General features: G+C 41.5%; 1 protein-coding gene across 1 annotated transcript in view; it reads right to left on the reverse strand.

Moving 5' to 3' along the window:
- Nucleotides 1-15818, reverse strand: part of LOC126235639 (Down syndrome cell adhesion molecule-like protein Dscam2) — a 167781-nt gene extending 151963 nt beyond the window's left edge. Inside the window, exons 1-2 of the mRNA XM_049944352.1 lie at nucleotides 15539-15818; nucleotides 15202-15440 (exon numbers count right to left, since the gene is read on the reverse strand). Of these exons, the coding sequence (XP_049800309.1) occupies nucleotides 15202-15440; nucleotides 15539-15818 (519 nt within the window). The remainder of the gene's footprint in view (nucleotides 1-15201; nucleotides 15441-15538) is intronic.
- Nucleotides 15819-21781: the final 5963 nt, after the last annotated feature.

Consider the following 21781-nt stretch of genomic DNA (forward strand, 5'->3'; position numbering starts at 1 on the left):
TCATTGTGTCAAGTTGAATGCAGCTAAAGGGAGGATATTATTGGGTGGTCAATGACAAGCTCTTAACTGCATGACATTACACACAAAATGAATTGCTCATGCAGTGATGCTTGCACATACTTTCAAAAGATTGCCCATGTGGCAATGCTATATCGTCCACAAAGGGCACCTCAGACTTGTTTGTTTATTTGTGTGTGTGTGTGTGAGAGAGAGAGAGAGAGAGAGAGAGAGAGAGATCACTGTCAGAGCCCACCACAGTGCCCAGTCTATTTAAGGCTAGCCGAGGTACGACCGGCCTCAGTTCTCTAGGTGTAATGATACAGTTCTTTGCATGTGTAATTGGTTCCTACTGAATGTTACTTAAGTACTGTGCTTATGTTGTTAATGTTTCTGTGGAATAAAGTTGTGTTCAGTCTACTGGTAGTGTTGTACTTATACCGAACTACAACATGATTGACAATGAGTGTGGTCCTGTTCTCCACGCAAATTTCTACTCCGGTTGGTCCTCCATTATTCTCACAATAGCTCACTGTGTTATGGAAGATATTTTACGTTGGTTGGTTGAACAGCATTTTCCACGGCACTGCACCAGCAATCACAGGTGCTGGTCAATTAATCTCAGGTACTTCAGTCACTGACTTCTGTTTTGTCTAGTCATCATACTCCTTAGCCTGTGTTACATGTTGTTCTGCCCTCCGTGGCCCCCATGGTTTATGCACTTTCCTTTTTCCACATGTGACGAGTCCACTGAGGAATGGGATGCACATGAGAAACTTCTACAACAACACTTTCAAGATTTTTGGTTGACTGATGCTATTTTATGTTGTGCCTTGTTTCTTTCATGGATGTCACCCAAGAAGTATCAAGTCCTACGCCAACTTGCACCTTTGCAGGATTTGTCTTCTTTAATATCTGACCACATGTATGAACCTTTTTTAAAATACTACTGTAACCGCACCCATGTCATTGCATCCCAGGTTGAATTTTACCACTGTAGGAAGTAACCACATCATTTCTATTGAGAATGGGCAGCTGACCTTCACGAATTAAGTCATCATTGTCATTTTGTGTCCAAAGCGCATAAAGAGCTGTATGCTGACCAGATGGTGAGAGATGTTATCATTTGCTTAGCTCCAGATTGTGAAATGTGAGAGCATGCCCTCCAGTGTGAAAATCCATCCCTCTCTGAGATTTTAACTACAACACAGTCGTTCAATGTGTCATGAGCTGCAGGAAATAAAAATTGAGCCATGGTTCATGGTGTAAGGTATTGACTATCCAACCCTCTTCCGCACACCAAGCTTCAGATAGTTTGCAGGGGAGAGATGTGATGCGGCAGTCCTCAATTGATCACTGCGTCAAGCAGCAGCCATACCATGATGCCTGTAAACAGCAATGTATGCATTCGATGCTCCCATCCTACCCTTATTGTTTCATTAATCACGAGTGCCCAGACTGTCCAAAACGCTGGGCTACCTGCCACAGTTTCAACAAGAAAGATCACATTGCTTCTGTTTGTACTGCAAAAACTCAGCACAACATTCCTGATGTGGATATGGACATAAACATTGTATGGGCAACTTCTGTTCCACCAAATAAACTTTTCATTGGTGTTATGGTTTTTCATAAAGTTGAGCACATGCAAGTGAATACAGGAGCTGCGGTAACCTTGTTAAACTCACAAACTTATAATGATTTGGGTTCCCCTCTGCTTCTCCCTGTGTCACAAAAGTTAGTAAATTACAATAAGCAGAGTATTCCCATTTTCAGCGAATTCTTTGCTCCAGTGACCTACAAGTTAATAGACTAGGTGCTTACATTTCTTGTTGTAGATAGCGTGAGTATAGAGAATCTTTTTGCACTAAATGCTTTTAAGTTGTTAGGTTTTACCATTTCAGATGAAGTGAATTTAGTGTCTGAACAAGTTCTACAGAACATAGATGCATTATGTTCTGAGTTTTCCTCTATATTGTCTCCTGGATTGGGGTTTGCCAACAATTTTCCCGCACATATGGCTGTAAAACCTTCTGATTGGTGTCGTTTTTTATGGGCCCGTCCGGTTGCAGTGGCACTCAGGGGGGTAGTCAAAGATGAATTAGATTGCCTCACAGAAACTAGAATTATTCAGCCTATTGCATCAAATGAACAGTCGGCCCCATTACCGTCAGGCTGGTTAAGCCTTTCTAGTGAATTAAAAGTTTCTGTGAATGTGCAATCCATAGTGGATACATATTTGATACTGTGTCTGGATGAACTCTTTGCTAAGTTATCAGTTGATCAATATTTCTCAAAAATTGACTTGTTGGATGCCTATTTACAACTCCCTTCAGATACAGAGTCACAATGTATATTAGTTTTCAGTTCCCCTATTGGACTGTACCAATATTTGCAGTTACATTTTGGAGTCACCAGTGCTCCCGCTATTTTTCAGTGTTTTTTTTTTTTTTTTTTTTTTTTTTTTTTTTTTTTTTTTTTAAATAACTTACTTTATCTGTGCCAGGCTGTGCAAACTATTTGGATGACACTACAGTTTCCAGTGCCTCCACTGATGGTAATTTACACAATCTCCACACTCTTTTTTTCTGTCCTCCAAGTGGCAAGGTTAAAGTATAACTTAGAAAAATGTCAGTTTTTCCAACCTTCCATTGTTTATCCTGAGTTTGGAATGGTCTCAAACTCTTGCATCAACATCTTTCTGCTGTTGTGTTGCTTCCATGCACTATGTCTGTCGAAGAACTTCAGGTTTTTCTAGGTAAAGTCATCTACTACCATAAATTTTTGCCTGGGGCAGCAACAATCATGCAGCCATTCCATGCGTTGCTGGGTGAAGGGACTCAGTTTCACTGTCACCAGCTTGTGGCACCACATTTTCCACCACGTTGCAGTCTGCACCCTGCTAAGTGATGTACCAATCAGGCCTCCACTTGGTCCTTGCATAAGATGCTTCACAGTATGGGTTGGGGGTGGCACTGGCTCACAGATATCCCAATGGCTCCGAGTGGCCTATTGCTTATGCCTCAAAAATACTGATGCCTGTTCAAACTAGTTACTATCCAATAAAGTTTTGGACATTGTATATGCTGTGAAGAAATTCCATGTTTTTCTCTACGGTACCAAATTCCACCTGGTCAATGATCACAAACCATTGGTTTCCTTATTGAGTCCTTCTGCACCGTTACCAGATAAAGTATAACAGATGATTCAGAACAGTCAGTTGCTTATGCTTCGGAAGTGCTTAGTGCCACCCAGAAGTTTTACCAGATTGAAAAGGAAGCATTCATTATCATTACACGTTTTCCTCTACAGAGCTAAGCTGCACTTAATCACTAATTAAGAGCCTTTGATATCACTCTTCAGCACAACTATCAACTATCAAATTCAATGGTCCACCGACACCAGCGATGGGCAGTTTTTCTCAGCAGATGTAACTATGAGATACATTTCCACAACACTACTCAGTATGCAAACACTGATGTCCTGTTATGCCTGCCGATGAGCCCTAATCCATCATTTGATCGAGATGAGGGCCTTTGTTTCCACACAGATGATGAGGCCACGCAAGCCGTGAACTACTTTTCTCTCACCAGCTCCTGATTTGCAGGGCTCATTGGGAGGATACAATATTGCAGCCAATATATCATTACATCCTGCACAGATGGCTGGCCTGGATACCCAGTTACTAACCCTAGTACAGCAGTATTTTCATCTCTGTCATATGCTAAATGCCACCATGGACGGTGTCATTTTGTTACAAAAACGCCAAAACTCTCAATGAACAGTCCTGCTGGAGCCTCTTTGGCTGGATACAATGCATCTCCTGCACCAAGAACATTGGGTTGGATCTCATACCATGATGCTAGTCAGGCATTATGTCCACTGGCATGGAATTGACAGGCTGATTGACAACCTCATCTGGAATCGTCAAAAATGTGAAGCACAGCCTTGCCACCCCTTCTCGATCTGGTTGGTGCCCTAGCAGTCTTGGGAGAATATTCGATTTTGCTGATCCCTTTTTGGATGCTGCCTGGTTGATAGTTATCAATGCTTACTCCACATTTCCCTACACTGTCAACTGCCATTTCACCAATTCAGAGGCCCCTGTTGAGGTGATCACCAGAATTTTTGCCAAAGAATGCCATCCCCACATGACTGTATTTCCCAGCACTTTAGAAAACGAAACTCTGGGGGTGGGGGGGGGGGGGGTGGGGGCGGTTGAGGGGGGGGGGGGGGAACACGTTTTGAAAGACCTTTAATGTGCAGCAACACGTACGCTGCATATTTTCATATTACGAAGGTATAAATCAGAATTCAAACAAACACCGCATGTCACTTTCCGAAGCATTGAAATCGAGAGTGCGATGCGCTTTTGTAAGCCAGTCATAGCTCACCTCACGAGATCTCGCCAGCTGATGACAGCATAAGACACGTGATGCAGTCAGTCAGTAGCAAGATCACTCTTAGGTAGTGCGAACACACTAATAAGGAAGGTTAATGGTTTAAATTAATATACATAGCATTCACATAACAAGGTTAATAAGTTGGAAGAGAAGCTAAGCTTCCACAAATAATGTTGATCTTTTTTGCTCATGTTAGACTTTAAGATACATCACACAAATGTGCCAGTAAATTTTTAATAACGATGTAAATGTCTGATCTTCTGGGCTCGAAATTCTTCTAAATGGTCATCCTCAAAGAGATGATTTTTAAATGAGTCAAATGCTTTGTGATTTAAGAAATTCATCATACATTCTCGCACATAGTTCATCTTGCATAAAGGGAAATTTACTTGTAATGTAACACTTTTCAAATCACCAATCGTAACATTTCCCCGTGACCTGTTAGAAATACACTCCTGGAAATGGAAAAAAGAACACATTGACACCGGTGTGTCAGACCCACCATACTTGCTCCGGACACTGCGAGAGGGCTGTACAAGCAATGATCACACGCACGGCACAGCGGACACACCAGGAACTGCGGTGTTGGCCGTCGAATGGCGCTAGCTGCGCAGCATTTGTGCACCGCCGCCGTCAGTGTCAGCCAGTTTGCCGTGGCATACGGAGCTCCATCGCAGTCTTTAACACTGGTAGCATGCCGCGACAGCGTGGACGTGAACCGTATGTGCAGTTGACGGACTTTGAGCGAGCGCGTATAGTGGGCATGTGGGAGGCCGGGTGGACGTACCGCCGAATTGCTCAACACGTGGGGCGTGAGGTCTCCACAGTACATCGATGTTGTAGCCAGTGGTCGGCAGAAGGTGCACGTGCCCGTCGACCTGGGACCGGACCACAGCGACGCACGGATGCACGCCAAGACCGTAGGATCCTACGCAGTGCCGTAGGGGACCGCACCGCCACTTCCCAGCAAATTAGGGACACTGTTGCTCCTGGGGTATCGGCGAGGACCATTCGCAACCGTCTCCATGAAGCTGGGCTACGGTCCCGCACACCGTTAGGCCGTCTTCCGCTCACGCCCCAACATCGTGCAGCCCGCCTCCAGTGGTGTCGCGACAGGCGTGAATGGAGGGACGAATGGAGACGTGTCGTCTTCAGCGATGAGAGTCGCTTCTGCCTTGGTGCCAATGATGGTCGTATGCGTGTTTGGCGCCGTGCAGGTGAGCGCCACAATCAGGACTGCATACGACCGAGGCACACAGGGCCAACACCCGGCATCATGGTGTGGGGAGCGATCTCCTACACTGGCCGTACACCACTGGTGATCGTCGAGGGGACACTGAATAGTGCACGGTACATCCAAACCATCATCGAACCCATCGTTCTACCATTCCTAGACCGGCAAGGGAACTTGCTGTTCCAACAGGACAATGCACGTCCGCATGTATCCCGTGCCACCCAACGTGCTCTAGAAGGTGTAAGTCAACTACCCTGGCCAGCAAGATCTCCGGATCTGTCCCCGATTGAGCTTGTTTGGGACTGGATGAAGCGCCGTCTCACGCGGTCTGCACGTCCAGCACGAACGCTGGTCCAACTGAGGCGCCAGGTGGAAATGGCATGGCAAGCCGTTCCACAGGACTACTTCCAGCATCTCTACGATCGTCTCCATGGGAGAATAGCAGCCTGCATTGCTGCGAAAGGTGGATATACACTGTACTAGTGCCGACATTGTGCATGCTCTGTTGCCTGTGTCTATGTGCCTATGGTTCTGTCAGTGTGATCATGTGATGTATCTGACCCCAGGAATGTGTCAATAAAGTTTCCCCTTCCTGGGACAATGAATTCACGGTGTTCTTATTTCAATTTCCAGGAGTGTAGGTTTGTTTCAGCAGTTGCCTGAGAGCACCAGATAACAGGTGTCACCATGCTTGCGCAGCTACGATGACGCAGGAAACCCAATATTCCTATGTGTGAACCATTAAAAGATCTTACATTATGACATAAAAGAAACTAGACATCAGAGGATACTTCAAGAGCATCGGAATTTCGTGAACAATACTAAAATGCATAATTCGGCTTAAAGTGCACATTCGTATGTCCAGATTCGGATGCAAATTTTCTTGGTGTACCAGTACTGTATCATCTCATGTTTGGTTCTTTATTATGGCATAATGCCATGCGTGCACTTGAAATGCAGTGAACAGTTGGAACTAGCCAACAGAGTGAAATTAAACACTTTGTTTCAAATAAATTGATTGCCTCAGCGGAAAAGAATTAACAAAAGCCAAATCTCTTTAGCAAACTGACAAAATTAACTTCATTGGTCTGCAAGGTGATTAATGCTGGACTGTCAGAAAGGTGGAAATAAAATCTGAAACAAATAACATATTTCAGCCTTCCGTAACTATGCAAATGTATTTTAATTCATTTGGTAGCTCCTGGCAACAAAAATAATGTGATAGCAATAAATGAAGAGGAAACAGCAAAATGACTGAATGTAAACACAGGTCACTTGGAGACGACTCACCTCCCCACCACAACTCAGACTGCTCTGTGCATCAGCTCCGGATCTACGATATTTCTGAACCGGGAAAATACTAGATAGTGGCACACTTCTGTAACCAGAAGCAACTGTGCATGCCTAAGAGCCCGCCCGTAACTGCTCAAATAAATCTAATTTAAACAGTTGTCACGTCACGCTAATCGGAGGCAATTTGTTGTTATGAAGCATTGTCTTTCTAAAGCCTTTGACACACTTCGCTGTTGGCAGACGCTCGTCTGAGCACTGTGTTTTGTTGCTGTATATGGTGCATTTCCTTTGCAACTTAAATTTAATTTCTGTTTCATTTTTTTTTCTGGTTCATGTTTTGTTGCTGCAGAATTACTCTGCAGTAGCAGGATACACCCCCCACCCCCATGAACCATGGACCCTGCCGCTGGTGGGGAGGCATGCGTGCCTCAGCGATACAGATGGCCGTACCGTAGGTGCAACCACAACGGAGGGGTATCTGTTGAGAAGCCAGACAAACGTGTGGTTCCTGAAGAGGGGCAGCAGCCTTTTCAGTAGTTGCAGGGGCAACAGTCTGGATGATTGACTGATCTGGCCTTGTAACAATAACCAAAACGGCCTTGCTGTGCTGGTACTGCAAACGGCTGAAAGCAAGGGGAAACTACACCCGTAATTTTTCCTGAGGGCATGCAGCTTTACTGTATTGTTAAATGATGATGGCGTCCTCTTGGGTAAAATATTCCGGAGGTAAAATAGTCCCCAATTCGGATCTCTGGGCGGGGACTACTCAAGAGGACGTTGTTATCAGGAGAAAGGAAACTGGCGTTCTACAGATCGGAGCGTGGAATGTCAGATCCCTTAATCGAGCAGGTAGAAAATTTAAAAAGGGAAATGGATAGGTTAAAGTTAGATATAGTGGGAATTAGTGAAGTTCGGTGGCAGGAGGAACAAGACTTTTGGTCAGGTGAGTACCGGGTTATAAATTCAAAATCAAATAGGGGTAATGCAGGAGTGGGTTTAATAACGAATAAAAAAATAGGAGTGTGGGTAAGCTACTACAAACACCATAGTGAACGCATTATTGTGGCCAAGATAGACACGAAGCCCACGCCTACTACAGTAGTACAAGTTTATATGCCAACTAGCTCTGCAGATGATGAAGAAATTGATGAAATGTATGATGAGATAAAAGAAATTATTCAGATAGTGAAGGGAGACGAAAATTTAATAGTCATGTGTGACTGGAATTCGAGTGTAGGAAAAGGGAGAAAAGGAAACGTAGTAGGTGAATATGGATTGGGGGGTAAGAAATGAAAGAGGAAGCCGTCTGTTAGAATTTTGGACAGAGCATAACTTAATCATAGCTAACACTTGGTTCAAGAATCATAAAAGAAGGTTGTATACATGGAAGAATCCTGGAGATACTAAAAGGTATCAGATAGATTATATAATGGTAAGACAGAGACTTAGGAACCAGGTTTTAAATTGTAAGACATTTCCAGGGGCAGATGTGGACTCTGACCACAATCTATTGGTTATGAACTGCAGATTAAAATTGAAGAAACTGCAAAAAGGTGGGAATTTAAGGAGATGGGACCTGGATAAACTGACTAAACCAGAGGTTGCGCAGAGTTTCAGGGAGAGCATAAGGGAACAATTGACAGCAGTGGGGGAAAGAAGTACAGTAGAAGAAGAATGGGTAGCTCTGAAGGATGAAGTAGTGAAGGCAGCAGAGGATCAAGTAGGTAAAAAGACAAGGGCTAGTGGAAATCCTAGGGTAACAGAAGAAATATTGAATTTAATTGATGAAAGGAGGAAACATAACAACGCAGTAAATGAAGCAGGCAAAAAGGAATACAAACGTCTCAATAATGAGATTGACAGTTCAAAATGGCTAAACAGGGATGACTAGAGGACAAATGTAAGGATATAGAGGCTTATCTCACTAGGGGTCAGATAGATACTTCCTACAGGAAAATTAAAGAGACCTTTGGAGAAAAGAGAACCACTTGTATGAATATCAAGAGCTCAGATGGAAACCCAATCCTAACCAAAGAAGGGAAAGCAGAAAGGTGGAAGGAGTATATAGAGGGTCTATACAAGGGCAATGTACTTGAGGACAATATTATAGAAATGGAAGAGAATGTAGATGAAGATGAAATGGGAGATACGATACTGCGTGAAGAGTTTGACAGAGCAATTAAAGACCTGAGCCGAAACAAGGCCCCGGGAGTAGACAATATTCCATTAGAACTACTGACAGTCTTGGGAGAGCCAGTCCTGACAAAACTCTACCATCTGGTAAGCAAGATGTATGAGACAGGCGAAGTACCGTCAGACTTCAAGAAGAATATAATAATTCCAATCCCAAAGAAAGCAGGTGTTGACAGATGTGAAAATTACCGAACTATCAGTTTAATAAGTCACAGCTGCAAAATACTAACGCGAATTCTTTACAGACGAATGGAAAAACAGGTAAAACCCAACCTCGGGGAAGATCAGTTTGGATTCCGTAGAAATATTGGAACACGTGAGGCAATACTGACCTTACGACTTATCTTAGAAGAAAGATTAAGGAAAGGCAAACCTACGTTTCTAGCATTTGTACACTTAGACAAAGCTTTTGACAATGTTGACTGGAATACTCTCTTTCAAATTCTAAAGGTGGCAGGGGTAAAATACAGGGAGCGAAAGGCTATTTACAATTTGTATAGTAACCAGATGGCAGTTATAAGAGTCGAGGGGCATGAAAGGCAAGCAGTGGTTGGGAAGGGAGTGAGACAGGGTTGTAGCCTCTCCCCAATGTTATTCAATCTGTATATTGAGCAAGCAGTAAAGGAAACAAAAGAAAAATTCGGAGTAGGTATTAAAATCCATGGAGAAGAAATAAAAACTTTGAGGATCGCTGATGACATTGTACTTCTGTCAGAGACAGCAAAGGACTTGGAGGAGGAGTTGAACGGAATTGACAGTGTCTTGAAAGGAGGATATAAGATGAACATCAACAAAAGCAAAATGAGGATAATGGAATGTAGTCGAATTAAGTAGGGTGATGCAGAGGGAATTAGATTAGGAAATGAGACACTTAAAGTAGTAAAGGAGTTTTGCTATTTGGGGAGCAAAATCAATGATGATGGTGGAAGTAGAGAAGATATAAAATGTAGACTGGCAATGGCAAGGAAATCGTTTCTGAAGAAGAGAAATTTGTTAACATCGAGTATAGATTTAAGTGTCAGGAAGTCGTTTCTGAAAGTATTTGTATGGAGTGTAGCCATGTATGGAAGTGAAACATGGACAATAAATAGTTTGGACAGGAAGAGAATAGAAGCTTTCAAAATGTGGTGCTACAGAAGAATGCTGTAGATTAGATGGGTAGATCACATAACTAATGAGGAGGTATTGAATAGAATTGGGGAGAAGAGGAGTTTGTGGCACAAGTTGACGAGAATAAGGGACCGGTTGGTAGGACATGTTCTGAGGCATCAAGGGATCACAAATTTAGCATTGGAGGGCAGTGTGGAGGGTAAAAATCGTAGAGGGAGACCAATAGATGAATACACTAAGCAGATTCAGAAGGATGTAGGTTGCAGTAGGTACTGGGAGATGAAGAAACTTGGACAGGATAGGGTAGCATGGAGAGCTGCATCAAACCAGTCTCAGGACTGAAGACCACAACAACAACAACATAGCAAGATACAGTAATATCCTTTGTTAGAGTATCGGTTCTTACCAGCCAAAATCACAAAAATTTAACTGAAAACTACAACAATGAAAAATTCCCTGAATTCTAAAAATATTCCCGGGTTTTTCCCGGTTTTCTCCTGGATGAAAAAATTCCCATGTTTTTCCCGGATCTCCCGATGTCCCGAGTCGCATACACTCTGCACAGACCACTCAGTGTCTTTCATCTTCACTCGCAATATGATGCTGGGACGTTCTCTGCATAAGAAACTATTTTCTGTTATAATGCATTATTTTTGTGACTTGTTCTTTCAGGCAATGTACTATGTACATTTGTGGTGCTTGTATGAAACTTTAACTGTAAAATACATCAGTTAACTGACTTGCTTCACTACCATTTATGTGGCAAGTTAAAACAGTAATGCTTCAAAATACCTTTGTATATTGTTCATTGTGGATCATCTCCACAGTCAAATGGTTAGTGTTACTTCCTTTGGTGTCGAAAGACCTGTGTTCAGCTCCCAATATGGCTCAGAGTTTTCTGAGGTGTGGAGGTGTGGAATGGGATCCACTAAACCTCGTGAGAGTATATGAGGAGCTGCTTGAAGAACAAAGCAGTAGCATCAGCAAGGGTTATCCACTGGAAATAACCACAGGATGGATTGGTGACCATTTGATCATCAGTAAACTAGATTAAAAAAAACCAATAATAAGATATCTAAGAGAAGAACTTGAAACTTTCTGCGCAGGGCAGGAGCATGTGGAGGAACTACGGCTCAAGTTGAAAAGAATAGTTGACCATGCACCAATACATATATATCTATTAGAACAATTTATAATAGGTGGGAATTCACGGCAGAAAGTCACTGTAAAGAAACTTCTGAAGCAAATGAGATTACTGCATAACAGGTGTAAAACAAAGTGTAGGGCTATAAACAGAGAAATACTGAGTGAAACACATTTGGCTGTCAAGAGAGCAATACATGATGCCTTCAATAACTACCACAGCAAAATATTGTCAAATGATATTTCACAAAAAACCATAGAAACCTGTTTGTATGTAAAGGCTGGTAGTGGCATCAAAGCTAGAGTCCAGTCCCTAGCAAATGAGACAGGAAACTAAATTGAAGGTGGCAAAGCAAAAGCTGGAATGTTTAACTCCATTTCCAAATGTTCCTTTACAAAGAAAATTTCCCCAGTTTAATCATTGTATGAATGAAAAGATGAATGAAATAAGTATTAGTGTCAGTGGTGTCAAGAAGCAGCTGAAATCATTAAAACTGAACAAAGCTCCATGGCTTGATAGAATCCCTGTCAGATTCTATTCTAAATTTGTGACTGAGTTAGCCCCTCTTTCAAAGATAATCTATCATATATCCCTCAAACCAAAACCCATTCCCATTTCTTTAAAAAATAAAAAGAAAAAAAGCACAGGTCATACCTGTCGACAAGAAGGGTAGTACAGGTGATCCACTAAACTACTGTCCAGTATCCTTGACATAAATTTCTTGTAGAATCTTAGTACATATTCTGAGCTCAAACATAACAACATATCTTGAACAGAATCACCTCATCAATGCCAACCATCGTGAATTCCAAAAACATCGATCATGTGAAACCCAGTTCGCACTTTTCTCACATGACATGCTGAAAGCTTTGGACCAAGACAGTCAGGTAGGAGCCATATTTCTTGATTTCCAAAAAGCATTGGACTCAGTACCACACCTACACTTACTACCAAGAATATGATAATATGGGATATCAGGTGAAATTTGTGACTGGATTGAGAACTTTTTTGGTAGGGAGGATGCTGCATGTTGTCTTGGATGGGGGGAGGTTCATCATCAGATGTATACCGTATTTACTCGAATCTAAGCCGCACTAGAATCTAAGCCGCACCTGAAAAATGAGACTCGAAATAAAGGAAAAAAAAATTTCCCGAATCTAAGCCGCACCTGAAATTTGAGACTCGAAATTCAAGGGGAGAGAAAAGTTTTAGGCCGCACCTCCAAATCGAAACAAAGTTGGTCCATTGTAATATGAGACACAATTTAGGTCGAATGAAAGACGATACAGCTACAGTAGTTTGGTTCGAGTCGTAAGCTTAGCAGTTAAGCTTTACCAGGTAGCCATTGCTATGCGTCAGGTGCTCCGTCCGTATTTATACGGGTACCCTTCCTTTTTCACGTGCTTCGTCTGGTTTGAATCGATTGCTTATTTTGCTTTGATCTGATAAGAGCCATTTTCTTTGTTATAGGTGTTTGTCACTCTAAGCTGAAAATGCATTACTGTACTGTGTCATGCATTGTTTGTCGCATTTTGATAGTGCGTGTTTACGGCCTGTCGCAGCTCGCGGCATGACTTGCTTTTGTGCGGGCTACCGCCACTTAAAAAAAAAGAGGAATCGTCTCATTAGCGAAACAATGGCAAGAGACTGCTATTTGTTGTTACTTACACTGCTGCTTTCTTTGATAATGATCAACAAGAACCAAATAATAGACTGCGTATGATAGAACATGTTCTGAACGAGAGTTTAGCGAAAATTTTTCTCCGTTTGAAAATCTTTGCAGCCGCTTCTTTAGTACATCAAATTCTGCACAGAAATTAGTCATCTTACATTTAAAATCTAGTCAGTTGCCATGCTTCATTTCTGACTGTATTCCGCGTTTGCTGTTGTCTCACTCTAGTTTCGTAGTTTATTAGGCAGACATGATTTAAATGAGATAGCAGCAAACACGAAAGAATACATGGTAAAATGTTTATTTCCGTATTATTCTTATGGTGAAGAGAATAGTGCATGTGATTCACATTTCATCAGGTTCCTATTAGCAGCCATCTCTTCTCACAGGTAGGAAAAAACTCGGAACGTAGAGTTGGCCATATTGACAAACATCCCTAACAGTCTTGCCAGTCGGATTTTCGTAGTACATTGAAATTCTGCTACATTCGAAGGTGAACAATACGGAATTTGTATTTACTTCGTTGGATAATGTATGAAAATGCAGTGGTCGAAACTCGGGGCGGAGAAAAAAAAAAAACTCGTCTTCTACCTTTCTTTTTTTTTAATTTATTTACTGATGCAGAGGTTTTGGCGCCAGTATTTATCTTTGTGCCCACAAAGCATGCTTGTGTAGTGCTACATATATTCGACGGCAGATGTTAGTTGTGGCAGCACCTACCAACATTTTTCAGAACTTCCGCTTGCTTTGCACTCGATTCTAAGCCGCAGGCGGTTTTTTGGATTACAAAAACTGGAAAAAAAGTGCGGCTTGGATTCGAGTAAATACGGTAAGTAATTTCAGGTGTGCCCTAGAAAAGTGTGTTGGGACACTTGCTGTTCTTGTTGTATATTAATGACCGTACAACTGATATTAATAACGATCTCAGACGTTTTGCAAATGATGCAGTTATCTATAATGAAGTACTGTCTGAAAGAAGCTGCATAAATATTCAGTCAAATCTTGATAAGATTTCAAAATGGTGCAAATATTGGCAACGTACTTTAAAGATTCAGAAATGTAAAACTGTGCACCACACACACACAAAATAAATAAATAAATAAAAATTGTAGTATCCTATGACTATAATATCAATGCGTCACAGTTGGAATCAGCCAACTCTGTAGGGATATGTAATGGAATAATCACATAGGATCAGTCATGGGTAAAGGAGATGGTGGACATCAGTTTATTGGTAGAATACTGGAGAACTGCAATCAGTCTACAAAGGAGATTGCTTACAAATCACTTGTGTGACCAATTCTACAATATTGCTCAAGTGCATGGGACCCGTATCAAATAGGACTAACAGGGGAGATTAAACAAATACAGAGAAGGGCTACACAAAGGTCACAGGCTTTTTGCACCCATGAGAGAGTGTTACAGAGATGCTGAAGGAGCTGAACTGGAAGACTCTTGAAAATAGACATAAACTATCCTGAGAAAGTCTATTAACAAAGTTTCAAGAACTGGCTTTAAATGATGGCTCTAGGAATATACTAAAATCCCCTATGTATTGCTCACATAGAGATCATGAGGATAAGATTAGAATAATTATTGTACACAGAGGCATTCAGAGAATTGTTCTTCCTGTGCTCCATATGTGAATGGAATGGGAAGAAATCCTAACAACCGGTACATTGAGTCATACTCTCTGCCACCTTACAGTGGTTTGCACAGTTTAGATGTATATGTATATGTATCGCATGATCATAATTAATTCCTTGTACTGCCTTGTAGGGAGCATTCAGCCAGTCACAACATGCTTAAGGCCATGTATGGTGTTTACATTTATAGTATATTATTATGAGGTATTATCTCTATAAACATTCCTAAATGTTAGGACTGATGAGCATTGTACTGTTTTTGTTTTTCTTGACAACTCCTTCTGCTCGAATTTCTGAATAAACCCATGTACTGAAATTCAATATGGATTAAAGTAAAAGTCAATAATTTAAGTGATTAGCACAAAGATTTACTTTCACTGAGAAAATTTATTGTATTATGAGCTAAATGACTCATTCCACATGGGATACATAAATGACTAAACAAAACTAAATTTTCTATTAACTTAATTTTAGAAAGACTTTAAAAAAGTTATAACATTTCATTTACTTACCTCCCATGTTACAATGAGCACCTCAGAATTTTTTGTTGTAACTCTCACATCTCTGGGTGGGGCTTCTGGAACTTCCTCCAGTGTAGTTACAGTTAATACTTCACTTGAGTTGGAGATACCAATTGAATTTTCAGCAAAGATTCTGATATGGTACACATGAGCAGGCATTAGATCCTTAATGGAACCATTCATCATTTCTCCATTAACCACAATCTGAGGTACATTTTTCTGCCAGCTGACTATCAACAAACACGCACACTGCTCTAAGAATTATACAGCATTTTTCAATGCAATAACAATTGGTCATTTGATAATTGTGTACAAAAAAATAGCATACCTGATGAGTTTTTGTACTGAATTATGTATGAAATAATTGGACTGTTGCCGGTGTGTGGTTGCTCCCACGTCAAATTTATTGTACGACTTGAATAGTTGCTGACATGTACATTGAGTGGTGCTTCAGGGGGTTCCTGTACAACTAGCCACATCTCAGAGTGATCTGTTCCATATTTATTTTTTGCAACACAAACAAATAATGAGGTGTCCTCTCTGTCAACATTCTTAAATATCAGAATCGAAGAAGAACCTTTCTCTATATGATCCTCAGATATAGTCATTCTGGAGTCAAGTTCTGTGGTAATCTCCTCACCTCCATGATACCATTTGATGGAGACAGGTGTATCTCCTTCAGCTGTACAGTTAATGATTGCAGAACTTCCTTTTGGAGCTGTCACATTCTGAAACTGTTTAGAAAATCTTGCTGGGACTGGAAGAGAGCAGAGTTATAGCTCCAGGTCATACATTTAACTGACACATGTTGTAATGCCAAAGGGAAGAATACAGAAAAGAAATACATGTTGTCAGACAGTTATGAGAACAGCTGCAGCTGTCTGAACATACTATCTGTCATTTGTTAATTATAATTAAGCACAAAATGGTTCAAATGACTCTAAACACTATGGGATTTAACATCTGAGGTCATCAGTCCCTTAGACTTAGAACTACTTAAACCTAAATAACCTAAGGACTTCACACACATGCATGTCCGAGGCAGGATTTGGAGCTGTGACCGTAGCAGCAGCGTGGTTCCGGGCAGAAGTGCCTAGAACCACTTGGCCACAGCGGCAATTAAGCACATTTTATGACTATCTACATCTACATCCATACTCCACAAGCCACCTGACGGTATGTGGTGGAGGGTACCTTGAGTACCTCTATTGGTTCTCCCTTCTATTCCAGTCTCGTATTGTTCATGGAAATGTAATGATTATGTCACACAATAGACAAGTTGTGGGTGTTAAAAGTCCCAGTAAAGGTTTTTGGAACCATAATCATACATATTGTTCCTCAAGGAGAGGTCTGTCTTATGTCAAGTGTTGAGAACAATACTTGAAACAGAATATCTCAACATCTCTGGTGCAAAGGCCATGAGCACTGTATGAAATAGCTATCAATTTTGAATTGCACTACATCAGCCCCCTCACCTCCTCTCCCTCCCCTTCTAATAGCAGAGCATCACCAAACATCTTACTGGAAAGCAGACATGCTGACCATAACATTTCCATCAGTCAAAGGTGATTTCAGAAATGGGATCTAGTGATGACTGCTCTTGTAGTAGGTTGAGGCACAAGGCTGAGCATTTCTGGGAAATGATATACTTCACTTAAAACTTCCCGGCTGATAGCCGTGGTCGAAGTATAAAACTGTCTCCTAACGTATCGTCTCCGACTGCGGGAGACATCATCGGAGTTCGCCGCATTACCTCCGATGATGTCTCCCGCAGTCGGAGACGAAACGTTAGGAGACAGTTTTATACTTCGACCACGGCCTATCAGCCCAGAAGTTTTAAGTGAAGTCAATACCGGCCGTGAAAGTTTACATTGTATGATCAAATGATATACTGTTTGACCCTGTGTAAAGACACTGTTGCAGTATTGCCAGTTAATAATAGACTGAGTGAATGAGAATGAGAATTTTCACTCTGTAGCGGAGTGCGCGCTGATATGAAACTTCCTGGCAGATTAAAACAGTGAGCCTGACCGAGACTCGAACTGGGGACCTTTGCCTTTCGTGGGCAAGTGCTCTACTATCTGGGCTACCGAAGCACGACTCGCGCCCGGTCCTCACAGCTTTACATCTGCCAGTATCTCATCTCCTACCTTCCAAACTTTACAGAAGCTCTCCTGTGAACCTTACAGAACTAGCACTCCTGAAAGAAAGGATACTGCGGCGACATGGCTTAGCCACAGCCTGGGGGATGTTTCCAGAATGAGATTTTCACCCCAGGCTGCGGGTAAGCCATGTCTCCGCAGTATCCTTTCTTTCAGGAGTGCTAGTTCTGCAAGGTTCGCAGGAGAGCTTCTGTAAAGTTTGGAAGGTAGGAGACGAGATACTGGCAGAAGTAAAGCTCTGAGGACCGGGCGTGAGTCTTCTGTAGCTCAGATAGTAGAGCACTTGCCTGCAAAAGGCAAAGGTCCCGAGTTCGAGTCCCGGTCGGGCACACAGTTTTAATGTGCCAGGAAGTTTCATAGACTGAGTGCTTCATTTGCTCTTTACCATCTGCTCATAATGCCATACGTGTATGGTTTTGCAAGTCCTGATGGATGAAAGGAAATGTGGAATCATGTCTTCAGACTGGCTGCAGGTGAATGTGACCGATGTGACACAGACCTGAAGCAAAATCTGGTAGATTAATGTCTGGTGGATGTGTGATAGTTGTCAACAACTTCATGAGACAGGCACAGTTCAGCTGATGAAGCATCAAGATTGATCTTGTATGTCATATGGAGGCTGAGTAGAACTGTCAGAAGTGAAGGTCTAGTGAATTATCAAATGACATTTCAAAGTAGCCTTGAGTGTATGATGCCACTGCTCAATCATACACTTGTTAGCTTGATAGTAGCTAGTGTCCAAAGATGATTGACACCACAAAACTTACTCAGTTTTTGAAATAGCTCTAATCCAAATTGCTGAACATGGTCCATTATCATGAAGAGGGGGGGCCAAAGTGGGAAACACAATTTGAAATAAAAGATAGGGCTAGTGCCTCTGCTGTAAGTCTAGGGCTGGTATTGTTTCTGGTTAGCATGTGAGTGGTCAGTCATTCTCAGTAAACAGTGTTGCCTGTTACAAGTGGCAGTGGACTGATCATATCTGTGTGTGAATAAGCAAAACCCATTGTATTTGGAAAATCACATACTGGTGCATTTACATGGCACACCATGTAGCATTGATAGGCAAGACATGCATGGGCCACTCAGGGCAATAATTTTCAATATCAGGTCAGACAGAATAGTCTGTGACCAATCATGTTGATATGATGATCCCAGGGTGACTAATATTAAGTAACTTGTCAAAGCCATGGTGTCAAAATGCAACTTGAAGTAACGGTCAAGGCTTTCCTTTATAGATGACCCAATAGTGTCAAATGAATGATTCAGGAACATTGACGAGTTGCAGTTGTAAGCCTGTGAAGGTGTTGTTCAAGAATTTTTTTTTTGTTTTTGTTTTTTGCCAGTAATCTGCACCTCAGCAAACATTGAAAATTCAGTGCTACTTGAGATGCTGCTAACATGGGCCAGAAAATCTATTACATTGCTTATTCTGGATAAATGGTGAATGTCTTATTAAATTTACTGTAATGGCAAGACAAATATCATTTTTCTGCCAGAATGACTATGTAAATGGGTTCATGAAAATAACAAAGTCTTTGGCTTCAAACTGAGGATAGAAGTACCAGACTGATTCGTACATGGACAACAGTGCACAGTCCTCCAGTAAAGTGTGAGGAGGGGAGTTTACATCAAAACAATGTGAGCAGCTGACATGCATCATTAACTTGTTGTCGCAAGACAGCTCTTATGGTAAACTGACGGCATCCACCACCAGAGCAAATGGTGCACCTTGCACAGGGTGAACAAGCAGTGCTGCATCATCAATACTCTTCTTTTCAGTGGTGAAAGCCATGTTCATTTATTGTGCTCATTGACAGAGCATACTGCAACATTTTTACCCCTTGGAACCTACAAGCACAGCACCCAGTGGATCCTGCAGTGCTGCTATATGAGGTACATGGTGACAGCAAAAATTCAACATTTCAAGGAAACAGCATAACTCTTTAATTGTTTCTGGTCCATGAATTTGAGTGAGGGCCTCTACTTTTAAGGTAAAGATGACAATTCTGGTGAAAAAAAGGGATGTCCTAGGAATGTGACCAATGGTTCACTGAAAATGCATCATAGCTGGATTGATTATCACACTGAAATGTTTAGTGTTGGAAAACTTGTGTCAGGTGCTTCTGGTGTTGCTCTACAGTTCCTGAGAAGATGAGAATGTTGTCCAAATAGACAAAACAAAAGGGAAGTCCTTGGAAAATGAAGTCATTAAACTATTGCCAAGCTGTGCAGCATTTTGTGAGCTGAATTGTCACACATAAGCTCTCAAAAAGCCCAAATGTTGTGCTGATGATGGCTATTTTTGAAATCATATCCCTCTGTCATTGGGATCTGAGTAAACACATTAGCACAATCCAGAACACCAAACACTGAGTGGATGGTTGTAGTCTCTCAAGAGTCCATGTATTTAGGATATGATAATTGCCACATAGGCATTGTACATCATCCTTTTTTGGAACAAAATGAACAGGTGACAGCCAAGGGCTACCGGATAGCCAGATCAATCCTTTGTGTACCATTCAGCCAAATTTAGCCTTCACTACAGCTGAAAGGTCTGGTGAAAGGCCCTGAGGCATGCGGACCATATGTTTTAATGTAATGCACTCTGGTTTATCTCTCATGGTATGCTGGGGGCTGACTGATTGTCAGATAGTGGTCCATTAATTTTGTCTACTTTCAGAGAACTTGAATAAGTTTGACACTGCGGACAGCAATGTCATGATTCTGTGCAGTGAGCCCAGTAACACTGCCAATCATTTGTAACTCAGCAATGTCCAGTATTACCTGTTTACACAACAAGTGGTTGGCTCCAGTGATGAACTCTGCTTTGTCTGTGATGGTCAGATCCCAATTGAAAGCATGCCACAAGCTGACACTGAGCAGGAAATCTGCATCTGTGTGCAGAAGGGATTTCTGTCTGGATCTTCTGTCAGTTACATGCAGACGCTGAGAGGCTGCTTGGCAAGTGGATGTCCTATGTCAGGTTGTGGATGTTGGCTTTTGGGTATGTACAATGTAACATACATTCCCTTGCTTGAGCTCCAACTTTCTGAGGAAGCAAAAAGCCACAGATGATTGAGCCATAGAGCCATATCAGTGGATATCTACAAGTTTACTTCTGAATGAATATGAGAACATTGGCAGTTGCTTCTGTAAGGTGGTTTGCACGGTTGTGACCTAACACCTCACTCAGTTGTATAGTTACAGAATCTGCCTTATTGGATAGGCATTCAAGGTGTGATAGTGTAATACCGCATGGTTATACAATGTTACTATGTGTTACCTTCATACTGCTGATAGCATCCTCCCCTACAGCATGTAATCACATCTCATTCTGAGTTGACATTACAGACTGCACTTGTGTTGTAAGTCAGCCAGCCTAGAGGATGTGGAGTAGAGTATCTGAGTCAGTTCCCACAAAACTTGCTTCCACTTGTGTGGACTATAGTACTGGTTTATGATGCCAGGGGGTCAAACTCACTGTGAGGTAAGAAACTGCAAATTTTTCAATAATTTTTGTAGCCATGGTTCCTTTTGCAGCACTGAAAATATATGGTCAGTAATTAATAATCAGCTAATCATGCAGTGATCGCCTGTGTCAGATGGTTACGAGAACTGTTGTCTCAATATGCTCAAGTACTTGTATTCACTATAATCAAGCAGAATTAACTGAATAATATTAAAAAAATTGTGGAGAACACAAGAAAAAAGAAAAGAAAAGAAATAAGATAGGAGGAAATACGGGAAAATATGCACTTTTTAGTAGATTTTTACAGAGAAAATGACATTGGTTTATAAAGGAGGTAGCTTGCAAAACACTCAGTGACCCGTCTTAGAATATTGGTTTTTCAAACCAATCCTAAATAGGTCAAACAAGTCATATTGAAAATTGGCAAAGAAGGGCAGTAAGCATAAACCACTGAGCACTCTGACTGAGAGCTACAGTAATGCTCAAGTTTGCTAAACTGGTTTGCTGCACTGAGTTCAGACATTGCTCAAGACAACTGGTTGTTTCTCCCATGCAATTGATATTTTCAGTCAGGAATACTACATTATCAGTCTCACAGTTCACTGTGTATGTACGAGGTTGTGCACTTTGTTTGTTGCGTGCATATCAAACATTTGCTAATATACATAGTTTTTGCTAACACTGATACTAAGTTAGGCTTATTCTAATGAAAAGCAAACAACTTAACACTTTTGTTTGGAATGGAAACCTGATTACTTCTTTAATCAGGCAAAGGGCAAATGTGTGCATTTATTGTGCTACGCAAGTGTGTCAGTTGAGAGAAAATGGAAAGTTGAATGTGACTTCAGAACCATTCACTCAGGGGTTGAGAAAGATATCCCACTGGACTCTGCTCCAAGGAAAGAAAACGTAAGGCAGCTAACATCCAAAGTGAATG

This window comes from Schistocerca nitens, chromosome 2, assembly GCF_023898315.1.
Source record: "Schistocerca nitens isolate TAMUIC-IGC-003100 chromosome 2, iqSchNite1.1, whole genome shotgun sequence".
NCBI classification, from domain to species: Eukaryota; Metazoa; Arthropoda; class Insecta; order Orthoptera; family Acrididae; genus Schistocerca; species Schistocerca nitens.